Below are 22,615 nucleotides of genomic sequence, written 5' to 3'. Positions count from 1 at the left end.
CTTCCATAAATACAAGATTCATCAACCACAATAGAAGTTGTTGAGGTTTTAAGCCAAACACTGCTGGAATTGGAAACACTTACGCATCCTGATCTCAAGCCTTTTAATTCTTTAATTATATTAATGACGCTCCTATGTTGAGAAGAAAGATCTTTCAGAACCTGAGAAGTAGAAGTTAGTAGTGTTTCATACCGTGCATCAACTTTGCAGCGCAACGCATACTTTATATCACCAAACAAATAGTTAACATTCGAGACAGCATTTTTGAGCCTATTCAACCATACATGTACGCTAACAGCATCATCATTAGGTACAACTTCAAAACTGAGCAGCTCGGTCTGGAGCTTTTCCAAATGTGAATTGTGAAGCTTCATCCTCCTGTAGTTGTTCACGAACACGCTAGAAACAATCTTGTTTAAGAACACTTTTACACAAGTTGAGAGGGCTGTTTCTGACACAAAACTCTTGATTACTTGTTTTGTTTGTTTGTAAGAAGAAGAAGAAGAAAAATAGCTTCTTCAAAAATCACAACAAATGCAAGTGTGAGAGAAAACTGAGCTGGTCAAATTAGGTGGGATATCAATGCTCCTAGAACAATGATAAGATGGTTTTTCTGATATGTCTCTGTCTATTTTCTAACCAATCATTTTTTTTATTTAAATAATTTATTTTAATTCTTCATCTTCAAAATTCAATGTCATGTATTTTCTATATTTTAACTCGTTTTTAATCAATCGGGATTGTATAACTTTCTGGCGGGAAAGTTATGTCACTTGAAGTTGATATATATCCCTCGTTGAATTCATCTCATGACTCGGTTTTAGACACATGTCTCAACCTTTTTCTGTGTTAAAAAACAAATAAAATTAGATTGAAAGACCCAATTCACAAATCAGTACACTTTCTACATCACTGAGCACAACCATCACCCTTGCCACAAACAACCACTTTCAGCACACCACAGACAGCTGATCTCCGACGCTCGCCACCATATCAATGATGTTGATTTTTTTTTTGTACTACTAACTTTTTGTACAGAACTTGATGAATTTGGAGCTGTAATTTGGTGTTTGAAGAGGTTTTATAATACTAATACGGTATTATAATTTGGAGGTTTTATTTGTAGGATGGATTTCAAGATAATAATCATAAAACATGAATTTTCATTGAACCTCGCTGTTATAAGAAGTCGTTATAACTTGGTTTGCATCCACGACCTGCAACCAAGTCCAGTTATAGTTTTACTGATATGTTCGGTACTATTTTTGTATAATTGAATTTATAAATATCTGAATTGTACTATAGGAATAATTTGGCATAATCTATATTAATACTAAATGTTTTTTTCAAACTGAAAGCATACAACGAGGTTGTTTGACCATTATAGCTAACCCACTCAACTGCAATTGTTGTTGAATAGTGCACTTGTTGACCATACACTTTTGTCATTAGAGAAATTGTAATCTAGTGGATGAAAATGAAAAAAACAGTACTTCAGTCCAAACAGTTTTTTGTTATAAGCTGAATATTTATTGTAATTTCTAAAGCTATCTTTAAGGTCAATAAACCAAGGGTAAAAAACTCTTCAAACTAAGAACTCATATCACATCATATCATATCATATCATATTCATATTATTCTAAAGTTCAAACACAGCACAATATTGTTAACGAATCAGTAAATGTTGGAGTTCAGAAAATGTAGAAATCTAGCAGAATAAAGTATACTTATTTGGCATATTTGGTTTTGAATAAGAGGGATTTGGTAGTTATGTTACCATCTCTCATCATTGACCTGTTTTATTCCTGTCATTATTAGGTTTTATTTTTGTCATCATTAGGATTAATTTGTTTTCCTTTTCTGGTTCATAAGGTAAGGATGGCTGAGAGGCTACTTACTCTATATATACCATTGTAATATATTTTCATATTCAATCAATGAGAATACAAAAAACTTATTCTCTGAAATTCTACATGGTATCAGTAGCAAATCGATCATTTCATCTTTCCCCATGACCAAATACGGCATGGCTACAGAAAAAGATACAATGTCGAAAAAGGACGAAAATGGATCATCATCGCAAGTCAAGACCATTCCCGGTGTGACCTTGGAGGCAACCCCTCATCTTCCCATTACAGGACACAAACTGAACGGGAACAACTACCTTCAATGGTCATAGTCAGTCTTGATGTTTGTCAGTGGCAAAGGGAAAGATGAATACCTCACTCGTGAAATTACTACACCAAAAACAGGAGATCCAGCCTACAGACAATGGAAAACAGAGAACAACATGGTCATGTAATGGCTAATAAACTCCATGACAAATGAGATAGGTGAGAATTTCCTTCTCTACACCACGGCTAATGACATTTGGAATGACGCATAGGAATTTTATTCAAGCAAAGACAACACATCAACCATCTTTGAGATTGAGACAACCTTGCAAGATCTACGACAAGGAGATCTCTCAGTCACACAATTCTATAACACCCTTACACGTCAATGGCAGCAGCTTGATGTGTTTAAAGAGCACAGCTGGACCTGCTCAGCTGATTCAAAGAAATACAAGGAGATCGTGGAAAAGAAAAGAATTTTAAAGTTCTTGATGGGACTTGACAAGAACTTAGATGAAGTCAGAGGAAGAATACTTGGAACAAAACCTTTAACAAGTATTAGAAAAGGTCTTCTCTGAAGTGCGTAGGGAAGAAAGTAGGAAGAAAGCGATGCTAGGAGAACCTTCAGTTCTGCCCGTGGCAGAGCAGTCAGCACTAGCAGCTCGTGGAGTCCATAATTTTCCCACTGACAATCGTTTAAAGAAGAAAAGGCCATGGTGTGATCATTGCCAAAGATCTGGCCATACCGACGACACATGCTGGAAATTACATCGAAAACCAGCAGATTGGAAGCCCTCAAAACCTCCTATGGACAAGAATACTCGAGGTAATCATGTCTCAACTCAAGAAGGAAGTAATACTGCTGCTGCTCCTCAATCCACCCCTTTTAATGATAGAGATTTATGGAGAATAATATAGAACATTATGGAACTTTCAAGATGTCGAAGAACTTTCAAGAATATTACAAAATAAAGTCATAGTGATTAGGATCATCTTAGCATCTCTAGAACTTTCTAGGCACATGAACTAGATATTAGAATCTCTAGATAGTTCTTGTAATTAAGTAGTAGCATTAAATGTTTCTAGATATTTCTAGTTTGTAATATAGAGCCTTCCTAGTGTAGTATAAATAAGGCTCACCACTAAGTGTTTAGGCACATTCAAATCATCAAGCATTGAATCATTCAAGTAATATAACTTTTCTTTGAGAATATTAGAGTGTTTCTCTATTTTCTCTACCTTTCCTTTTGTCCCTGAGCCATTTAATCAAGAACAACTTGAAGCTCTCCAGAAAATGTTCTCTCAGATGTCTTCCCAAAGCAACACCAAAGTTAAGGGGTGAAAGAAAAGTGATGTGCACTTCGACCGCTATTCTATTTTTCTGAAGATATAAAGTGCTTGGACGGGAAGTGGCTTCAATGTCCGACTTTCATTCTTGTCATAGAATGAGAACTACCAAGCTCAATTCATTACCAGAAGAGGGAATTGCATATCAGAAACTGCCAATTGTGAGAAGCAAATTAGAAGAGGAAGCAAAGAAAATAGTGGTGCAAGATTGTTCACATTTCCTCCATAGTTATCAACAACAAAATGATCGCATGAGTGTTGTGTCCAGGTGCGTCAACGAAATATTCTTTCTTCTCTATTATATTGTCATCAATGAATATTAATTTCGATATTCACATCAGCATACAATACAACACATCAACTTGAATTCCTTTATTTTTTACAAGAACAATTAAGTAATTGTAATCTGGGACTACATGTTAACTACTTCATCTATCAGATTTGGTGGCTTAGTCTCAAGGGTGATTGTGTGACTGGAACCAAGATGAAAGCAGCAACATCCTCTTTTAATTAAATGCAATACTTCTTTGTAATTATTCATCTATAAACTTCCTCTTTGATAGTTTTTTTTAGCATTAGTCCTTTAAAATACATGTGTTCATGACATAACTGATAAATTGTTTAACTTCAACCTCACAGAATCCGTATACTGTTGAGCTAATGGATGAGAAATATCGTCTTCTTTGAAAATCTAAGCTTGTTTTGGTCCTTTGTGTTGTGCGTTGTGATTTTTGTTTGAGCCCTGAGGTTCTCAGACATAGCAAGTATTGTGAGTTTTCCCTCCCCAAGACCAAGTTATTTAAATTTTACAAGCTCTCCTTTAGCTTCACTTTGCTATGCAACAACTATTATTTACTCCTACCTCTCTTCTGGTTTTATTGCAGGATTCAGAAAAGGAGATAATTGATGGAGCAACTCATAGAAGAAGCAATTGTCTGTCATAGTTGATTTCCCAGAAATTTCTTTGCCACCAAGCGCTGGATGCAGTAGAGGATCAATCCCTACTCATGAAAATCAAAAAGGAGAAGTTTTTTCTTATAAGCTGAATATTTGTTGTAATTTCTCAAGCTATCTGTATTCATTCAAATTAAGCAACTTATTATGGGTTTTGTGATAGAAGCACTTTTTCCAGCTTATGTGGAGGTGTTGTTTGAAAATATTCTTTCTGATACTTGGTGAAAACATTATTTAATTTCATTTTGCCACATGCTCATTCTGAGTGAATAAAATTTTCAAAATGGAAGAAAATACTGTGCACAGTTATTCAGAAATTGATTTGTTGCTACAATACCATTTGTATCTGAATAAGCTATGATACCATTAAGCCTGGCAATGAAAGATAAGCTATTATTTCACATGAGCAGTGGTCTAAAAGACAATTAATTTACCACATAGAGACTTTTTTAATTTGATTTAGTAAACTTCTGGAAAGCTTGAACTATGTACCTCAATCAACTTAAATTCATCTGGAAGTAAATGTATAGCAATAGCTTATTTATATGCTGAGAGGAAGTGAAGAGGTGGAGAAAAGAGAAATCCTATGAAAAGAATGTATGACCCATCGCGACTTTCCTCTATTATTTATGGGATCTATGCTTGACTTTCCTCTCCATCGCGACTGGTTTGATCCCATCGTTCTTCCCAATGTCTGGTCGCACGTTTAAAGTCTTCAGTTTCTCAATAAGGGCATGTGTGATAATCTTGTCACTCTCCACTCCTATTTCCTGTGAGAAATCTACCACAACTGATTTCACCTTTGATGGTGAAGTGTTGCTGGAGAACAATTAACAAACATTAAATTAACGGTAACACAACTCCAAGAGGAATCCTACTCTGACCCTAAACACAAAACTTATTCCGTTATACTCTAAAACTCCTCAAAATTCTCCTTTATATACAAACGGATCATGTTAACATTAAAAGTCAACATTAAAATAAAAATGGAAAGAAACAACAAAGTCAACATTAAAAGCAGCACTTTTTCAAATTTCTATAAGTAAGATACACAATTTTCGAAAAAACATTTTTTTTTATAATTTCTTAATTAGTGCCCCGGAACATTGATTAACATTTCCCTATACAAATAAAGAGAAAATTCTAATATTTAACTCTAATGGACCTCTTATTATTTAATTTAATCGTAATGGGCCACTTATTAATAATCTACTTAAACCTAATTAACTACTCCCTCCGTCCCTGAATAAGTGACCTATTTGTAAAAAATATTTGTCCCACAATACTTGACCTTCTCAGATTTCTAAGCAAAATTTGACAGATTTACCCCTTATAAATACTTTTTGTGGTCCCATGTTAAAGTTTGTAGTGGAACAAAGAAAATAATCATTACTTAAAAGTGAAAAAGTTTCAAAATAATGACAAGGGCAACTCAGTAAAAGTATCACTCTCTTTCTTTCATCTTTACACTTTTCTTAATCTGTGTGAAATGGTCAAATAGGTCACTTATTCAGGGACGGAGGGAGTACTTACTAATTACTTAAAACACCCTCTCATATTAGGTCCTAACAAAAGCGTTTATCATGACTTGTTCATATAATAATGTTAGACTAGTTGTCATAAATGACCGACTATAGCCAAAGAAGACATAATAGTAGCCATAAAGTAATTGAAGAAATGAGAATGGATATATACAAAAAACTAAACATAATGGAAATTGTTACGAAATAAAGCAAAGTAGGTTAAACATATTAGAAGAATAGAGATGAGGGAGAAATAATGAATAGAGAACAGAAGAGTTTGTTATCAAAACTCAGTATCTTACAGATCAATCAATGGGTTCAAACTTCAATTAAAATGGAATTGTATTAATAAACTCATATATTGTTGTTAATTAAACTCGCTATCTTTACAGGTCAAGCAAAGGATGCAAATTTAATTGTATTTCTGAAATCAATGAAAAAATGGTTATGCAATGTCTGTGTAACAGAACTAGATAGATGGCTGCTAATCATACTCAACTAAACTTTTTCTTGAATGGCTCTCTGCTCTTTCTTGATTTGGATGCTCCTTCTCCAAATGTGTGAAATAAAGGATGACATGCTCTCGCTACTGTTAAGGATCTCTCCATGAAGGCCTGATTATTTTCTGAACATCATCAAGATTTGTGGAGAAAACTATGAATTAACATGTACAGTATTAGAGGCAAATAAAAGAGATTACATTCTAAATTACAAGAACTTGATAAAAGCCTAACTAACTACCAACAAGAAAAACTACCACATGTCAAGGCTGGCCAACTGAATCCATCATAACAGGAATAAGTAATTTTGCATATGGAAAAATAACTTGATATAATATAAATGATGAAAAATATGAGTAAGAAAGAAACTGTAGTACAAACACTTTGTAAAACCAGTTTTTGCAATTAATTTTTATGATGCCTTGGAGAGAGCATAAACAGAAAATCTCAAGGAATATACTATTTTTTGAAGTGCTTTGGAGTCATCTGTAACGAGTAATCCTATGCACCCATTTATTATATATATATAATTATTGAACGTTACATCATCTGTTGTATCAAGTTTAAAATAGTTATCATCACTACAAGCATATGTTTGATTTTGAGTGTAGTTCTATTGCATAGATAAGATTGTAAAAAAGTGGTTATAGCACCACTATAGCACTGTGGCATGGCTAAAATTGAACAAACAACTATTTTCCGCGATTCGTAATTGACAACACTGGACCCAATTACATGCAGTACATGAATCTACAGCTTTATCAAGTAAGAAACAACAACCATAGATAAGAAACTAACAATATTATAAAGGTGGATACAAATTTATTTGAGATTCATATTCCACTAAATGACAGAAATGCCTGAATGACACATATTTGAGATTGATATTCACAAATTTATGCCTATATGACACATATTTAAAAAACACAGAAGTCCAACCACATGTAGAAATGCCTGATACATTGTTTTCATTTTGTTTAATTTTATGATGGACTTGGGGACAAATAAAACCTAGATTATGTTCTAAATGATTAGAACTTACTGAATGAGATTTTCTAAAGCATAGGGAGAACACAAATAAAATCCTAATTGACTGAGTACCGACAAGAATAACTGCATTACAATGATCTATGCTACTGTTTAGTGTCAAGCAAGCTATTTTCTTGTAACATACTCAAACTGATAAATAGAGTAAACTCATCAACACCATATAAGAAAACAATTATTCATGTGACAAAATGGGCCAAATATAATAATAATCACAAGTAACTTTGATGGTAGGAATAGGGCAACATCTTTTGAAAGATCCTTCCCAACACAGGAAATGCCAAAATCACATTTACTTTCACCAAACAGATGACTTGTACCTCTTTTTCTGAATCCTGCAAAAAACTAGAAAACATATTAGTAAGTAATAGCAATATATCAAACTAAAGCATAGGAAAACTCAAGAAAAACAGCATGTAAAAATTGATGAACTAAGGGAGGGAGAAAAAAATCATGACAGTTGTAGTGTAAGGAAGGGAAGAATGGTACCTCTAGGCTTCAAAACAAGTCCCTGGCAGAAAGGACTCAGACAAGCATTGATTCACTAAGAATGCAGTATCTCATTTCACTGGCTTAGCAACATCAAGACTGTGAGATTGAAATTGAACTGTTTTATGACAATGGAACATTAACTTTTGGAATATTTTCAAAAAACTTAGAATGAAAGAAGAGCAATGGACCATGCACATAGTAAAAGGAATAATTTTAAAACCAATCAAAGAGGAAGTTTATACCTCAGATGCCACTGTTGCCATCTTGGTGCAAGCCATCAATCACGCTTGAAGTCATTGGCAAATCTGCAAACAGAACCAAATAATTCAAAAACAAAGATTTAGCAGTAAACAACTTAACATAATAGTCTCAAAAGTTAAAACATAATCAAGGAACAAATAACTTCCTTAGCATCATAATCCCAGCTGGGAAATGAATAAGTAAATAATAAATAAGTAAACAAATAAGCATATGTTTTCATATCCTATCAATATGAGGTGTTTGGAATGCACACACACAAAATATAATAAGAGAAACATGACCAACAAAGGTTCGATGCAGTGAGGAATTGCAAAACCTAGGAGAGATGATTACAGTAGGACAAACACATGTAGTATAATCTGGTTTATCCTAAATCATTATTATTATGCAATTGAGACATTTATCTGTCATCTACGAAAATGAAGGGTAGAAAGCTAATAAGGAACTGTGGAAATGCATAAAAGAAATTCATTAGACTAATATATTAGAGAAGAATTTAACTAGTGTTACAAAAGCTTGATGCAGTCAATGCATTAAAACCAACTCATTCAAATATATCTGAAGTACCTAACATATTTGCAGTCGGTTGTTGTTTCTCCTTTTCATCTGCTCCTCATCAGTACAACATTTACTGGATTTGGTTGCAGTTCATGCATGCAAATTTGGCTTTTCACAACAGCAGGATTGGGCACAATCAGGGGTGACACAATTTATTTCTATAAAAACAAAAAATGAATTAGCATTGTAATAATGTATTTTAATAATATTAACCGGTGATGACATAATGAGAAAGAAGCAAAAAACTAGGTATTTCAGTGACTCACACTGATAGGAAACTCATGTGATCAATTCATCATCGATAATTATGGAGGGAATGTGAGCAACCTTACGCCACTCTTTCCCTCGCTTCCTTTGCAAACTTACTTTGAGCAATGGGCAGAAAGTCATACTTAGTACCAAAAGAGAAGAAGGCAATCCTTCTTTTGGCAACGACTTGAGTTTAGGAGCGTTAACAATCTCAAGGTTTCGGAGATAATAGGGATATTGAAGCCACATCCCATCAATGCTTGTATTATTAAGACCACTGATGCATAGTGTAACAAGCGATCTAGGTAGCAGTGGCACCAATATCGTGCTCACAGTAGTATTGCCGTTAATTCGCAAGACTGAAAGACAAGTGCGATGTTCCCAAGTTGGCTGAGTATTCCGCAAAATACGTCTCACAGAGCCAACTGTCAGTTCCCGCAAACTGATAGGCAAATCATCTATGGCAAAAGATTGAAGATTTGGCAGATCATCAATTTCCATTTCTTGAAGGTCATTTAGAGTATCCATTGCTTCTGGTAGTGACTGAAGCTTCTGACACTTCCACGCTACAAAATAAATGAGATTTGGAGTGTGCAATCCACCTGGGGGAAATGACTCCAATTCATTACAATCCCATATTTTGATACTTCTAAGAAATGAGAGACTCTTTTCCGACGCGTCTTCTGCAATTAATATCGATTTCAGATTTTTACACCCCTCAATAAACAGACTCTTGAGGACAGGGAGAGCACCCAAGGTAAATGATATCATTGAATTACAGCTATAAGATATTTTCAATTCTTCAAGCGATGTGTAATGGTGCAAGTATTCGTGAGGAAGGAACTCTAAACTCTCACAATTACTAATTATGAGAGATTTCAAGGTTTTTGGTAGACTGACTGTTGGGAAAGACATTTGAGATGGGAAGACGTCTATGGTCAATTGTTGAAGAGAATTTAAAGGGAACGCCGGGTTCCTGAACACATGATCTGATGATGGCATTGATTGCATCAATAGAGGACATTCTCTTAACTCGAGTTCAATTAAGAAAAGAAATTTGTCAGGTATGTTACCTACTCTCAGTTTCGGGCACGCACTTAGTGACAAAGTTTTTAGACTAGGAAACTCCTTAGCTGTACCTCCAATCAAGTTCCACTCCTCCCACTCTTGCATATTCTCAAAGTGTAGAGTCTCCAATGAGGGAAATGGTTGAAATGATGGAGAACCGTCACTTCCATAGAACTCAGTACCAATTGTTTGTACCGATTGCATCCCTTCAATAATGAGTTTTTTCAGATTACCCAATTGTCCAAGGGGTGGAAGCCATAAACAATCATCACAATTAGAGATCCTTAAATACACCATGTTGCTAAATAAAAAATCACCCAACCAATTTGGAAAGCTGATTCCACCATAGCCTTTGATGGTGAGACTTCTCAAATTTGTTGAGGGTTGCAAATGTTCAAGTACAACACTTTGAATTTGAATTTGTGAATCTGGAAAAGTACTGCCACGATCCCATTCTAAAGCTAACTTGGCTATTCCTTCTTTCATCTTCATATTGGCTTGATATGCTTCAAAGGGGTCATTAACATTTTGTAGCTGTGAGATGAAAAGTTTTCCATGCAGGTGGGGAAATTTTCCCAGCTCCGAAAGCTTCAATCCATCCTTATGCTTGCTGACAACAAAGTCCGACAAAGTATGGAGATTTTCTAGTTTGGCTATTTGTACGGGCATCTCCCTCAATGCGGTGTCACTAACATCAAGGAGTCGGAGATTAACCAATTTCCCCATGTCCTCTGGCAATTCAATGAGTCTTCTACAGCCTGCCAACAACAAGAATTGCAGATTGTAAAGCTTGCATGTTGCAGAAGACAACCTTTCAATCTTAGTGTGGGAAAGATTTAAGTACCGCAGGTATAAAAAATTTTCAATAGAGTTGGGAACCTCGGTGATACTGCTGTAGTTTGACAAAGACAACACGCGTAATTGTTTCATTGTTGGCAGCAAGTCATGTACTACCTTGTTCGATAACAAACTAAAAGGCAGTTGTTTTTGTAAAGGTAATGCTAGAAAGGTACGTATACCTTTTACTGCATACAATTTATCAAATTTATTAAATGAGTCATATAGCCCTCTATTGTATGATAAATTTTTTATCCTTTCATCTAAGTGCTGTTTACCCAACTTGGCACAATATGAAGATGAAACCATTGTAGCAAAATCATGGAGGAGGCTTTGCATTTCAAAGTTTGCTTCCTCATTGCCAATAGATCGTCGATGTATCAACGAATTTGACACTAGTTCATCAAAGTATTCTTCTCCGACTTTTTCCTGATCTTCGGACGATTTTACCAACCCTGCTGCAATCCACAACTGAACAACCACATTTTTTTCTAAGATGGATTTCTTCTGAAAAATTGAACAATATTCAAAGCACGATTTTAAAGGATCCGAAAGATCATCGTAGTTCGAATGTAGAGAAGGTTGCACGTCATAACGTATCAGTTCCCAAATATCACGTATTAACACATTATTCCAGTAATTTGGGGACCATTTGGTGCGAAGAAAATTCCCAAGTGCTACTGCAGCTAATGGTAATCCATCACATTTTTTTGCAATTTTCCTGCCTATTTCTTCTAGATTGGATCGTTGCTGGTTGTTACATTCTCCAAGAGCATGTCTGGCAACTATAGACCAACAATCTTCAGTTTCCAGAGGTCTCATATAGTGGACATAAGAAAAGTTTTGCATGGATTTTGGAACTCTTTCATCTCGTGTTGTGATGATGATCGTTCTTCTTGTTTTCTCAGCATTAAAGATATCCATCAGTAATGTCCAATTTACAGACCTTGTATCTATCATGTCATCCAATACTAACAAAAAATGCGGGTAAACGGCATTCAAGTTATCACCACTAACTGTTTGTGAAGGAAGAGATTTGAGAATGTTTTCCAAAACCCATAAAGTGTGATAATGTTTTGACTCCCTGAAAACATAAAAATCATGTTTTGGCATAACCCTGAATTTCTCCTTAACTTGGGGATCATTGTAAAGGACACTTGCAAGGGCTGATTTACCAATCCCTGCCATACCGACAATGAAAATAACTCTTATTTTACTATCATCACCATCACTAGACAATAAAAGATGTTTAAGTTTGTTTATATCATTGTCTCTTCCATAAATACAAGATTCATCAACCGTAACAGAAGTTGTTGAGGTTTCAAGCCAATCACTGCTGGAATTGGAAACACTTACACATCCTGAACTCAAGCCTTTTAATTCTTTAATTAAATTAATGACGCTCCTATTTAATTCAAAAGAAAGATTATTCAGAAACTGAGAAGTAGGTGTTTCATACCGTGCATCAACTTTGTAGCGCAATGCATACTTTATATCACCAAACAAATAGTTAATATTGGAGACAGCATTTTTGAGCCTATTCAACCATACATGTACACTAACAGCATCATCATTAGGTACAACTTCAAAATTGAGCAGTTCTGTCTGGAGCTTTTCCAAGAGTGGAACGTCAAACTTTGTCTTCCTGTAGTTGTCCATGAACTCACTAGAAACAATCTTGTTTAACATCACTTTCACACAAGTTGAGAGGGCTGTTTCTGACACAAAACCCTCCATTACTTTCTTTGTTTGTTTGTTTGTTTGTAAGAAGAAGAAGAAGAAGAAGAAGAAGAATAGGGATAGCACTTTGATCGCAACAAATGCAAATGTGAGAGAAAGACAGACGCGTCGGTGGGCTATGATGCTCCTAGAATAGTGATAAGATAAGCCTAAAATTCATGTGGTAATAGTCAGTCATCTTGGTGCCGGATGTTTAACCATTAGTCACAATGATTGCACACTTTGACGTTCAAATTTTAAAATAGTTCTTGTACATTTTGTTGGTAAAAATAATCTTTGACATTAAAATACTTTGTTAATATTGTCATGTTATTTCCATCGCTAAATACAAGATCCTTTTGAGAAGAAATTTTTTTTGTTTTTTTTCAAAAGATCGTTTGATATTTTCAAGTACATTAATTAATTTTTTACTAGCATACCTCTAATTATTTTATATCTTTTTCTTCAATTTGAATTAAATATTATGTTAACATACACTAACTTTCTCTCTTAAAGAATCAAATTGTAAAAATAGTAATAATTATAAACAAATTTATTACCACTTTCAATTTTTTCTTAATTCCCATTATTTTTTCAAAAGCCATATAATTAGGGACGGGGTAGTATTAGATTTTCAATATACTTACATATTGTCATTTCAGTCCATATACAGAGTTATTGTGAGTATTGATGGATTATTTTAGCGACGGAGACTATTTTGACAAACAAAGTGCATATTCAGATACAATTTTAAAATTTTAATTCATTGAGATACTATTATAACTATTTCTTATATATTCGAGACGAAAATGATGATTACCACAAAATTTGTTGGTTCCACCATGACATAAATCACGGATTGGTGAAAACAATATTTAATTGGAGTCATCCGATATCACATTAATGGTCGAGATTCGCCTTCAACCGTGTGAGAGTGTATGTAATATTTAAAGTACTAGATCCAGAAATCAACATGCGTTGGTTTTTTTTTTTACAAATAAGTTTATCATACACGAGTCTTATTTTATTTTAACTGATAAAAAAATACTTCTCTTAAAAATAAAAAAAAGTATTAGATCATATACTATAACTGAGGTTTGAACTCAACTCGTCTATATATGTTGTGAGTTTTCAATAATTATTCTCCTTTTGAAATAAATAAATCAAAGATTAAATGCACTTTTGACCTTTGAATTTTTAAAAAGTTGTGATATATTGGCCTTTCTAACAAAAAAATAGCAATTTTGATCGACTATCTTTGAAAAAAATAAATGCCTCGATTACTTGCTTTGTTTGTAATAAGAAAGCTGTCATTTAGGATACACAAATGATAGTTTTCATGTACCATACACAAATGCAACATCAACCATTGATTTGAAATTTAAAATTTCAATGGTCGTGATTTTAGAAGAATAATTTCTTGTAAAAAGTATGAGATTGTAAATACAGCTCTGCCTATAAATAGCTTGCTCGTGAACCATTGTAAACATCCCAAATCAGAAACGACACAACAATAAGTAGAGCTTGTTGTGAGTGGTAATTGTACTACTCCCCTTGCATTTATAGAGAGGTCTTGTAGTTTCTTCCACTTAGTGAAAGTTCTCTACTTTTGTCAGATGGTTTTTCCCCTTATTTGTTGAGGAGTTCCCACGTAAATATTATTTGTTCAGTTCATCTTTTCTCATTTCTTATTTTAGTTGTGTAATAATATTTTGTTATTGGTTCGTAGTTGTTGTTCCGGTGCGACAAACTAGTGGAGTGGTAAGAAAAATCTTAGTATGCTTTATGGTTGCGGTTTAAATTGATCTTCCACATCAGAAAAGAATTCTTACTATTCCAATCTATTTTAAAGAAAAGTAATGTGTACCTCGTATAAAGGGGAAAATAGCACCATATAATAATCTTTATCTTTATATCTTCTTATATATTAAAGTTAACAAGTAAGCCCTAATTTTAACCTAAATCCTATTGCATAATTTTACTGTTTTAACCCTAATGTTCACACCTAATCTCCTATTTTCATGAACAATCTTCTTATCTTCTTATATATTAAAGTTAACATGTAAGCCCTAATTTTAACCTAAACCCTATTGCATAATTTTACTGTTTTAACCCTAATGTTCACACCTAATCTCCTATTTTCATGAACAATCCTAATGCTCTCTCCTAATCTTCTTATATATTAAAGTTAACAAGTAAGCCCTAATTTTAACCTAAACCCTATTGCATAATTTTACTGTTTTAACCCTAATGTTCACACCTAATCTCCTATTTTCATGAACAATCCTATTGCTCTCACCTAATCTTCTTATATATTAAAGGTAACCCGTAAGCCCTAATTTTAACCTAAATCCTATTGCATAATTTTACCGTTTTAACCCTAATGCTCACACCTAATCTTATATTTTCATGAACAACCCTAATGCTCACACCTAATCTCATATTTTCATGAGCCCTAATTTTAACCTAAACCCTGTTGCATAATTTTACCGTTTTAACCCTAATGCTCACACCTAATCTTATATTTTCATGAACAACCCTAATGCTCACACCTAATCTCATATTTTCATGAGCCCTAATTTTAACCTAAACCCTGTTGCATAATTTTACCGTTTTAACCCTAATGCTCACACCTAATCTTCTATTTTCATGAACAACGCTAATGCTCACACCTAATCTCCTATTTTCATGAACAAAGCAAATCGGCAACGCTTTATTTCCCCTATTTCTTTAAAACAAATCGCCCTATTTCTTCAACAAAACAAATCGCCCTATTGGAATAAAAGGGTTTTGAAAGATTATAGCAACATTTTTTTTTGTTAATATTACACTTTTCATCCAAATTAGAACTGAACTCTCTTTGTTAAATATTTACCACAAAATGCACCTGAATTTTGCTATCTATATAAACAGGTGGAAGAAACATTTCAACAAACAGTTAAAGGGTATCATTTACGGTAAATGCCAAATATTCGATAAAAGGAAAATTATTTAAATAAAACATTCTACATGTTGAGGTTAAGAATGAACTATTTTTAGGTACATAATATAACATTAACATATAATTTTTACAAAAGAATGAAGTAACATTTTTTCAAAAAAAGAAAGAAAAATATGAAGTAACATACCAATAATATAATATTGACATATAATTTTAACAAAAGAATGAAGTAACACACGATTGATAAAAATTAATATTTTTTTGGTGAATAAGCGTGGTGTCTGAGGTTCGAATTTCAATATCTGCATATATTTGGGACCACATATTTCATTCTCTTTGATATGCATTGAGATTTGTTTTTGTCTACTATATCTACAATGTATATGACCCGTGCGGCAGCACGGGTGGAAAGTCTAGTATATATAAATGGTAGACAGTCTGAGCTAACCCTAATCATGCCCTTTTTGGCGGGTCTGAATAAATTTTATGAAAATAAAAAGGTTTTGCAAGGAATTAAACCGGGTACCAAATAAATTTTATGAGAAAAAAAAAAGGTTTTGCAAGGAACCAAACCGGGTACCATATGACTACACTTTACAACTTTCACCACAAGCCACTTCCATTTTGATTGTTATATTGTTGCTTCCAAAATTGATATACCTTACTAAAACTTCTTTTTTTTAAAAGTCACAAATGCCGTAGGGATTCCTTTTCTGATAGCAATTTCTTTTCATTATTAACAAAGAAGAAACTCAGGAACACAACTGGTAATTTTATTTGGTAAGAAAATAAAGTTAATAGCTTAAATTGGTGTATTTTTTGCATTCTCCAACCGCTGTCCTCTCCCATCGTCGTCCTCACCACCGCAGCCTGCATCCTCGCAATCATCGTCGTCCTCAACAGTGACAACCACCACCGTCCTCGCCACCATCAAGCCGTTCAGATCGGGACACGCCGACGACGAAATCTTCTTCTCCCTCTCGTCGCCGGAGTCCCGTTCAGATCACCACCACATTAGACATCAGATCTGTGACGACCGTGGTCGCCGTTGATTGTGAGAAACCTCAAGGAAGAGAGAGAGAGAGCAGTGAGAACTCAAGGGACAAAACACACACAGATAGCACATGATATAGGTGGAGGTTGCGGCGGCGTTCAAAGAAAGATGACCAGAGGTTGCGGCGGCGTTCAAAGGTAGATGACCGTAGAGCAAGCTGAGAGAGACAGTCGGGATGTAAGAAATAGAGAGAAAGTGGGTTTCAGACAAGACAAGAGGGAAGAGAATTGAAAAAATAATAATAAAACATATGGTATAAGTGAACAGTTGTATATGGTGTTGTATTTGTGTCTAAAGTTTGGTGTTTGTTTATCATTTCTGTAAAGCAATATAAGAAATGAGAATGGATTATATACAAAAAACTAAACATAATGAAAATTGTTATGAAATAAAGCAATGTCTGTGTAACAGAACTGGATAGATGGCTGCTATACTCAACTAAACTTTTGCTTGCATGGCTTTTTGCTCTTTCATGGTTTGGATGTTCCTTCTCTGAATGTGTGAAATAAAGAACGAACGTGCCCCGGCTACTGTCAAGGATCTCTCCATGAAGGCCTGGATATTCCCTGAACATCATTAGGATTTGTGGAGAAAACTATGAATTAACATGTACAGGATTAGAGGCAAATAAAACAGATTACATTCTAAATTACTAAACTTACAAAAGCCGAACTAACTAGCAACAAAAAAACCTACATGTCAAGGCTGGCCAACTGCATCCATCATAACAGGAATAAGTAATTTTGCATATGGAAAAATAACTTGATATAATAGAAAGGATGTAAAATATGAGTAAAAAAGAAACTGCTACAAACACTTTGTAAAACCAGTTTTTGCAATTCATTTTTGTGATGCCTTGGAGAGAGCATAAACAGAAAATCTCAAGGAAGATACTACTTTTTAAAGTGCATTGGAACCATCTCTTGTATCAAGTTTAAAATAGCTATCACTTGTCACCACAAACATATGTTTGATTTTGGTCCAGTCAGTGTTGTTTAATATAGCGGCTGTAGCGGCACAATAGTGCTATTGCATTGATAAGATTGTAAAAAAGTGGCTATAGCAGCCCTATAGCACTGATGCATAGCTAAAATTGAACAAATAACTTATTTTCCGCGATTTTCAATTGACAACACTGGGCCCAATTACATGCAGTTCATGAATCTACCGCTTTAGCAATTAAGAAACAACAACCATAGATAAGAAACTAATAATGTTATCAAGGCGGGCAAGTTACTGTCAAGTGTCGGGCAAGCTATTTTCTTGTAATAGAGTAAACATATTAACACCATATAAGAAAACAATTATTCATGTGACAAAATGGGCCAAATATAATACTCACAAATAACTTTGATGGTAGGAATAGGGCAACATCTTTTGAAAGATCCTTCCCAACACAGGACATGCCAAAATCACATATACTTTCACCAAACAGAGGACTTCTATCTCTTTCTCTGAATCCTGCAAAAAACTAGAAGACATATTAGTAAATAATAGCAATATATTAAGGAAATGGTAGAGTAAATGCATCAAATCTGCAAAAAACTAGAAGAAATATTAGTAAACAATACCAAATAATTCAAAAACAAAGATGAAGCCACCAAATCTGGTAGAGTAAATGGTAAACAACAAAACATAATAGTCTCAAAAGATTAAGGAACCATGGAGATTCATAAAAGATATTCATTAGACTAATATAATATTTAGAGAAGAATTTAACTAGTGTTACAAAAGCTTGATAAAGTCAATGCATTAAAACCAACTCATTCAAATATATATGAAATACCTAACATATTTGCAGTCAGTTGTTGTTTATCATTTTCATCTGTTCCTCATCAGTACAACATTTACTAGAATTGGTTGCAGTTCGTGCATGCAAATTTGGCTCCTCAAAGCAGCAGGATTGGGCAAAATCAGGGGTGACACGGAATTTATTTCTATAATGACAAAAAAATGAATTAGCATTATAATAATGTATTTTAATGTTACTATTGAAATTAATAATATTAACCGATGATGACATAATAAAAAAGAAACAAAAAAATAGGTATTTCAGTGACTCACCCATATAGGAAACTCATGTGATCAACTCATCATCGATAATTATGGAGGGAATGTGAGCAATCTTACGCCATTCTTTCCCTCGCTTCCTTCCCAAACTTGCTTTGAGCAATGGGCAGCAAATCATATTTAGTACCAAAAGAGAGGAAGGCAATCCTTTTTTTGGCAATGACTTGAGTTTGGGAGCGTTAACAATCTCAAAGTTTTGGAGAGAAGTGAGATTTTGAAGCCACTTCCCATCAATGCTTGCATTATTAAGACCACGGATCCATAGTGTAACAAGTGATGCAGGTAGCAGTGGCCCCATCAGCGTGTTCACCGTATCATTACCATTAATTCGCAACACAGAAAGACAAGTGAGATGTTCCCAAGTTGGCTCGGTATTCCACATAATCCCTCCAACAGAGCCAACAGTAAGTTCCTTCAAACTGATAGGCAAATCATCTATCACAAAAGATTGAAGATTTGGCAGATCATCGATTTCCATTTTTTGAAGGTCAGTTAGAGTAATCATTGCTTCTGGCAGTGAAGAAAGCTTCTGACATTTCCAAACTGCAAAATAAATGAGATTTGGAGTGTGCAATCCACCTGGGGGAAATGACTCCAATTCATTACAATCCCATATTTTGATGCTTCTAAGAAATGAGAGACTCTTTTGTGACGACCCGTCTTCTGCAATTAATATCGATTTCAGATTTTTACAACCCTCAATAAACAAACTCTTGAGGACAGGGAGAGCGCCTAAGGTAAATGATATCATTGTATTACAACTTTTAGATATTTTCAATTCCTCAAGTGATGAGTAATTATCCAAGTGTTCAAGAGGAAGGAACTCTAGATTCTCACAATTACTAATTATGAGAAATTTCAAGGTTTTTGGGAGACCCTCTATTGGGAAAAACATCGGAGATGGAAAGCCGTCTATGATCAACTGTTGAAGAGAGTATAGAGGGACCATTAGTTGCCTGAATCCATGATCTGACGATGGCATTGATTGCAGCAGAAGAGGACATTCACTTAACTCAGGTTCAGTTATGGAAGGAAATTTGTCATGTATGATTCCTACTCTCAGGTTCGGACACTTACTTAGTGACAAAGTTTTTAGACTAGGAAAATCTTTAGTTGTACCTCCAATCAAGTTCCACTCCTCCCATTCTTGCATATTCTCAAAGTGTAGAGTCTCCAAGGATGGAAATGGTTGAAATGAAGGAGAGATATCCCTTGCATAGAACTCAGGACCAATTATTTGTATTGAATGCATCTCTTCAATAATGAGTTCTTTTAGATTGCCCAATTGTCCAAGGGGTGGAAGCCATAAACAATCATGACAATTCGATATCTTCAAATACACCAGGTTGCTAAATAAAGAATCACTCAACCAATTTGGAAAGCAGTTTCCAACATAGCCTTTGATGGTGAGACTTTTCAAATTTGTTGAGGGTCGCAAATCTTCAAGTACAAAACTTTGAATTTGTGAATCTGAAGAAGTACTACCACAATCCCATTCTAAAGCTACCTCGTCTATTCGTTCTTTCATCTTCATATTGGCTTGAAATGCTTCAAAGGGGTCATTGACATTTTGCAGTTGTGAGATGGAAAGTTTTCCATGTAGGTGGAGAAAATTTCCTAGCTCTGAAACCTTCAATCCACCATCATGTTTGCTGACAACAAAATCAGATAAAGTTTGAAGATTTTCTAGTTTGGCTATTTGTGCAGGCATCTCTCTCAATGCAGTGTCACTAACATCAAGCTGGCGTAGATGAACCAATTTTCCCATGTCCTCAGGCAATTCAGTCAGCCTTTTACAGCCTGACAGTAACAAGAACTGCAGATTGTAAAGCTTGCATGTTTCAGAAGGCAGCATTTCAATCTTAGTGTGAGAAAGATTTAAGTACCGGAGGTCTGACAAATTTCCAATAGAATTGGGAATCTCGGTGATACTTTTGTAGTTTGACAAAGACAACACACGCAACTCTTTCATTGTTGGCAACAAGTCATGTACTACCTTGTTTGATAACAAACAAAAAGGCAGTTGTTTTTGTAATGGTAATGCTAGAAAGGTACGTAGACCTTTTACTTCATACAATTTGTCAAATTTATTAAATGAATCATATAGACCTCTATTGTATGACAAATTACGTACCATTTTATGTGGGTTATGTTCGTCCAACCTGATAGAATATGGAGATGAAACCATTGTAGCTAAATCATGGATGAGGCTATGCATTTCAAAGGTTGCTTCCTCATCACCAATAGATTGTTGATGAATCAACGACCTTGATACTAGCTCATCAAAGTATGCTTCTTCGGCATTTTCCTGATATGTAGACGTTTCTACTAAGCCTTCTGCAATCCATAACTGAACTACCACATTTTTTTCTAAGATGGACTTCTTTGGAAAAATTGAACAGTATGCAAAGCACTGTTTTAAAGGAGCCGGTAGATAATGGTAGCTCAATTGTAGAGCATGTTGCACGTCATAATCCATCAATTCCCAAATGTCACTTTCTAGCACATTGTTCCAATAATCTGGGGACAAGTTGATGCGAAGAAAATCCCCAAGTGCTATTGCAGCCAATGGTAATCCATCACAATTTTTTGCAATTTCTCTACCAATTTCTACGAGATCAGACCCTTGTTGGTTTTTCCATGCTCCAAATGCATGTCTGGCAAGTAAAGACCAACAATCATTACTTTCTAGAGGTCTCAAATAGTGGACAGAAAGAAAGGTTTGCATGGATAGTGCAACTTTTTCATCCCGCGTTGTGATGATGATCCTGCTTCCCGTCTCCCCAACATTCAAGATGTCCATCAGATATATCCAATTGACAGATTTTGCATCCCACACATCATCCAATACAAGCAAAAAAACATCAGTTCTTAGAATTTGTTGCACTGTCAATACTAGAAGATTTGAGTATACGTCACTAGTTTCGTCCTTTCTTTTTTCATTGACACATTGAAGAAGTTGAGAATTCAGGTTAACATCACTGATTTCTGTTTGTGAAGTGATAGATTCAAGAATAGTTTCCAAAACCCTGGAAATAACAAAATCTTTTGAGATATGTGCCCACCCTCTCACCCCGAATTTCTCCTTAACTTCGCGATCATTATAAAGTAATTTAGCAAGGGTTGTTTTACCGATCCCTCCCATACCCACAATTGAAATCATTCCTGTTTTACAATCATCTTCATCACTAGACAACAAAACATGTTTAAGTTTCTGTATATCACTATCTCTACCATAGTAAACAGAAGATTCATCAAATAAAATACAACCTGTAGTAGGACTTCCATTACAAAAACTGTTGGAATTGGAAACACCTTTCTGATCACCTCCTGAACTCAAGAATTCGAATCTTTCAAGTAATTTAATCATTATAGAATTAACTAATACATCAAACCGTTTGAGAAGAGAAGAAAGATTATTGAGCACCTGATATTGAACCAAATTAATTTCATCAAAGAGATTGGCAACTTCAAAGACAACATATCTCAACATATAAAACCATTCCTTGACAGCAGGATTGGTGATCTTTTTCTCCTTAGCATCATTAAGTGCAGTCAGAACCAAAACCAGTCTTGTCTTGAGGTTTTTCAGAAGTGAATTGTCAAGCTTTGTCTTCCGGAAGTTGGCTGCAAATTCACTAGAAACAATCTTTTCGAACAACACTTTCACACATGTTGACAGTACACAAGTTGACCGCAAAAGGCGTTTCTCTTCCTCCATTAGTTTCTTAGTTTGTAAGAAGAAGAAGAAGAAGAAGAAGAAGAAGAAGGATAGGTTCTTCAGAAAAATATTTACTCTGTCGGTTAGGTAGGCCAGAAATCACAAGGAATGCAAGTGTAGTAGAGTATATGAATGGTCAAATAATTTAGGTATTTGCATT

At 34.7% G+C, this 22,615-nt stretch overlaps 1 protein-coding gene and 1 long non-coding RNA gene across 20 annotated transcripts; one reads left to right on the top strand and one right to left on the bottom strand.

The window, feature by feature from the left end:
* Positions 1 to 3,034: 3,034 nt before the first annotated feature.
* On the top strand, positions 3,035 to 5,168 carry LOC120579412 (uncharacterized). The gene is made up of 3 exons (XR_005645209.1): positions 3,035 to 3,729; positions 3,901 to 4,230; positions 4,346 to 5,168. It is a non-coding gene; the product is annotated as an uncharacterized lncRNA (long non-coding RNA).
* Positions 5,169 to 7,381: 2,213 nt separating this feature from the next.
* On the bottom strand, positions 7,382 to 22,574 carry LOC120579411 (putative disease resistance RPP13-like protein 1). Of its 19 annotated transcripts, XM_039831518.1 has the most exons (6): positions 12,410 to 12,573; positions 9,063 to 12,131; positions 8,806 to 8,954; positions 8,220 to 8,282; positions 7,975 to 8,073; positions 7,382 to 7,820 (listed from the first exon to the last, which is right to left on the bottom strand). In XM_039831518.1, the coding sequence occupies exons 1-2, from the start codon at positions 12,435 to 12,437 to the stop codon at positions 9,076 to 9,078; spliced, it is 3,084 nt and encodes a 1,027-aa protein (XP_039687452.1). In that variant the 5' UTR covers positions 12,438 to 12,573; the 3' UTR covers positions 7,382 to 7,820; positions 7,975 to 8,073; positions 8,220 to 8,282; positions 8,806 to 8,954; positions 9,063 to 9,075. The 19 variants fall into 19 exon arrangements, 18 of the variants coding, with proteins under 18 accessions (XP_039687452.1, XP_039687439.1, XP_039687436.1 ...); XR_005645208.1 differs by lacking the exon at positions 9,063 to 12,131 and having other exon boundaries at positions 12,410 to 12,549; XM_039831505.1 differs by lacking the exons at positions 8,806 to 8,954; positions 9,063 to 12,131; positions 12,410 to 12,573 and adding exons at positions 18,451 to 18,601; positions 18,729 to 22,574 and having other exon boundaries at positions 7,382 to 7,830; positions 7,975 to 8,092.
* Between the last annotated feature and the right edge of the window lie 41 nt (positions 22,575 to 22,615).

This window comes from Medicago truncatula, chromosome 3 (genome assembly GCF_003473485.1).
Source record: "Medicago truncatula cultivar Jemalong A17 chromosome 3, MtrunA17r5.0-ANR, whole genome shotgun sequence".
Classification (NCBI taxonomy): domain Eukaryota; kingdom Viridiplantae; phylum Streptophyta; class Magnoliopsida; order Fabales; family Fabaceae; genus Medicago; species Medicago truncatula.
Note: the sequence above shows the minus strand (reverse complement) of the source record. Positions and strands in the feature narration are given on the sequence as shown.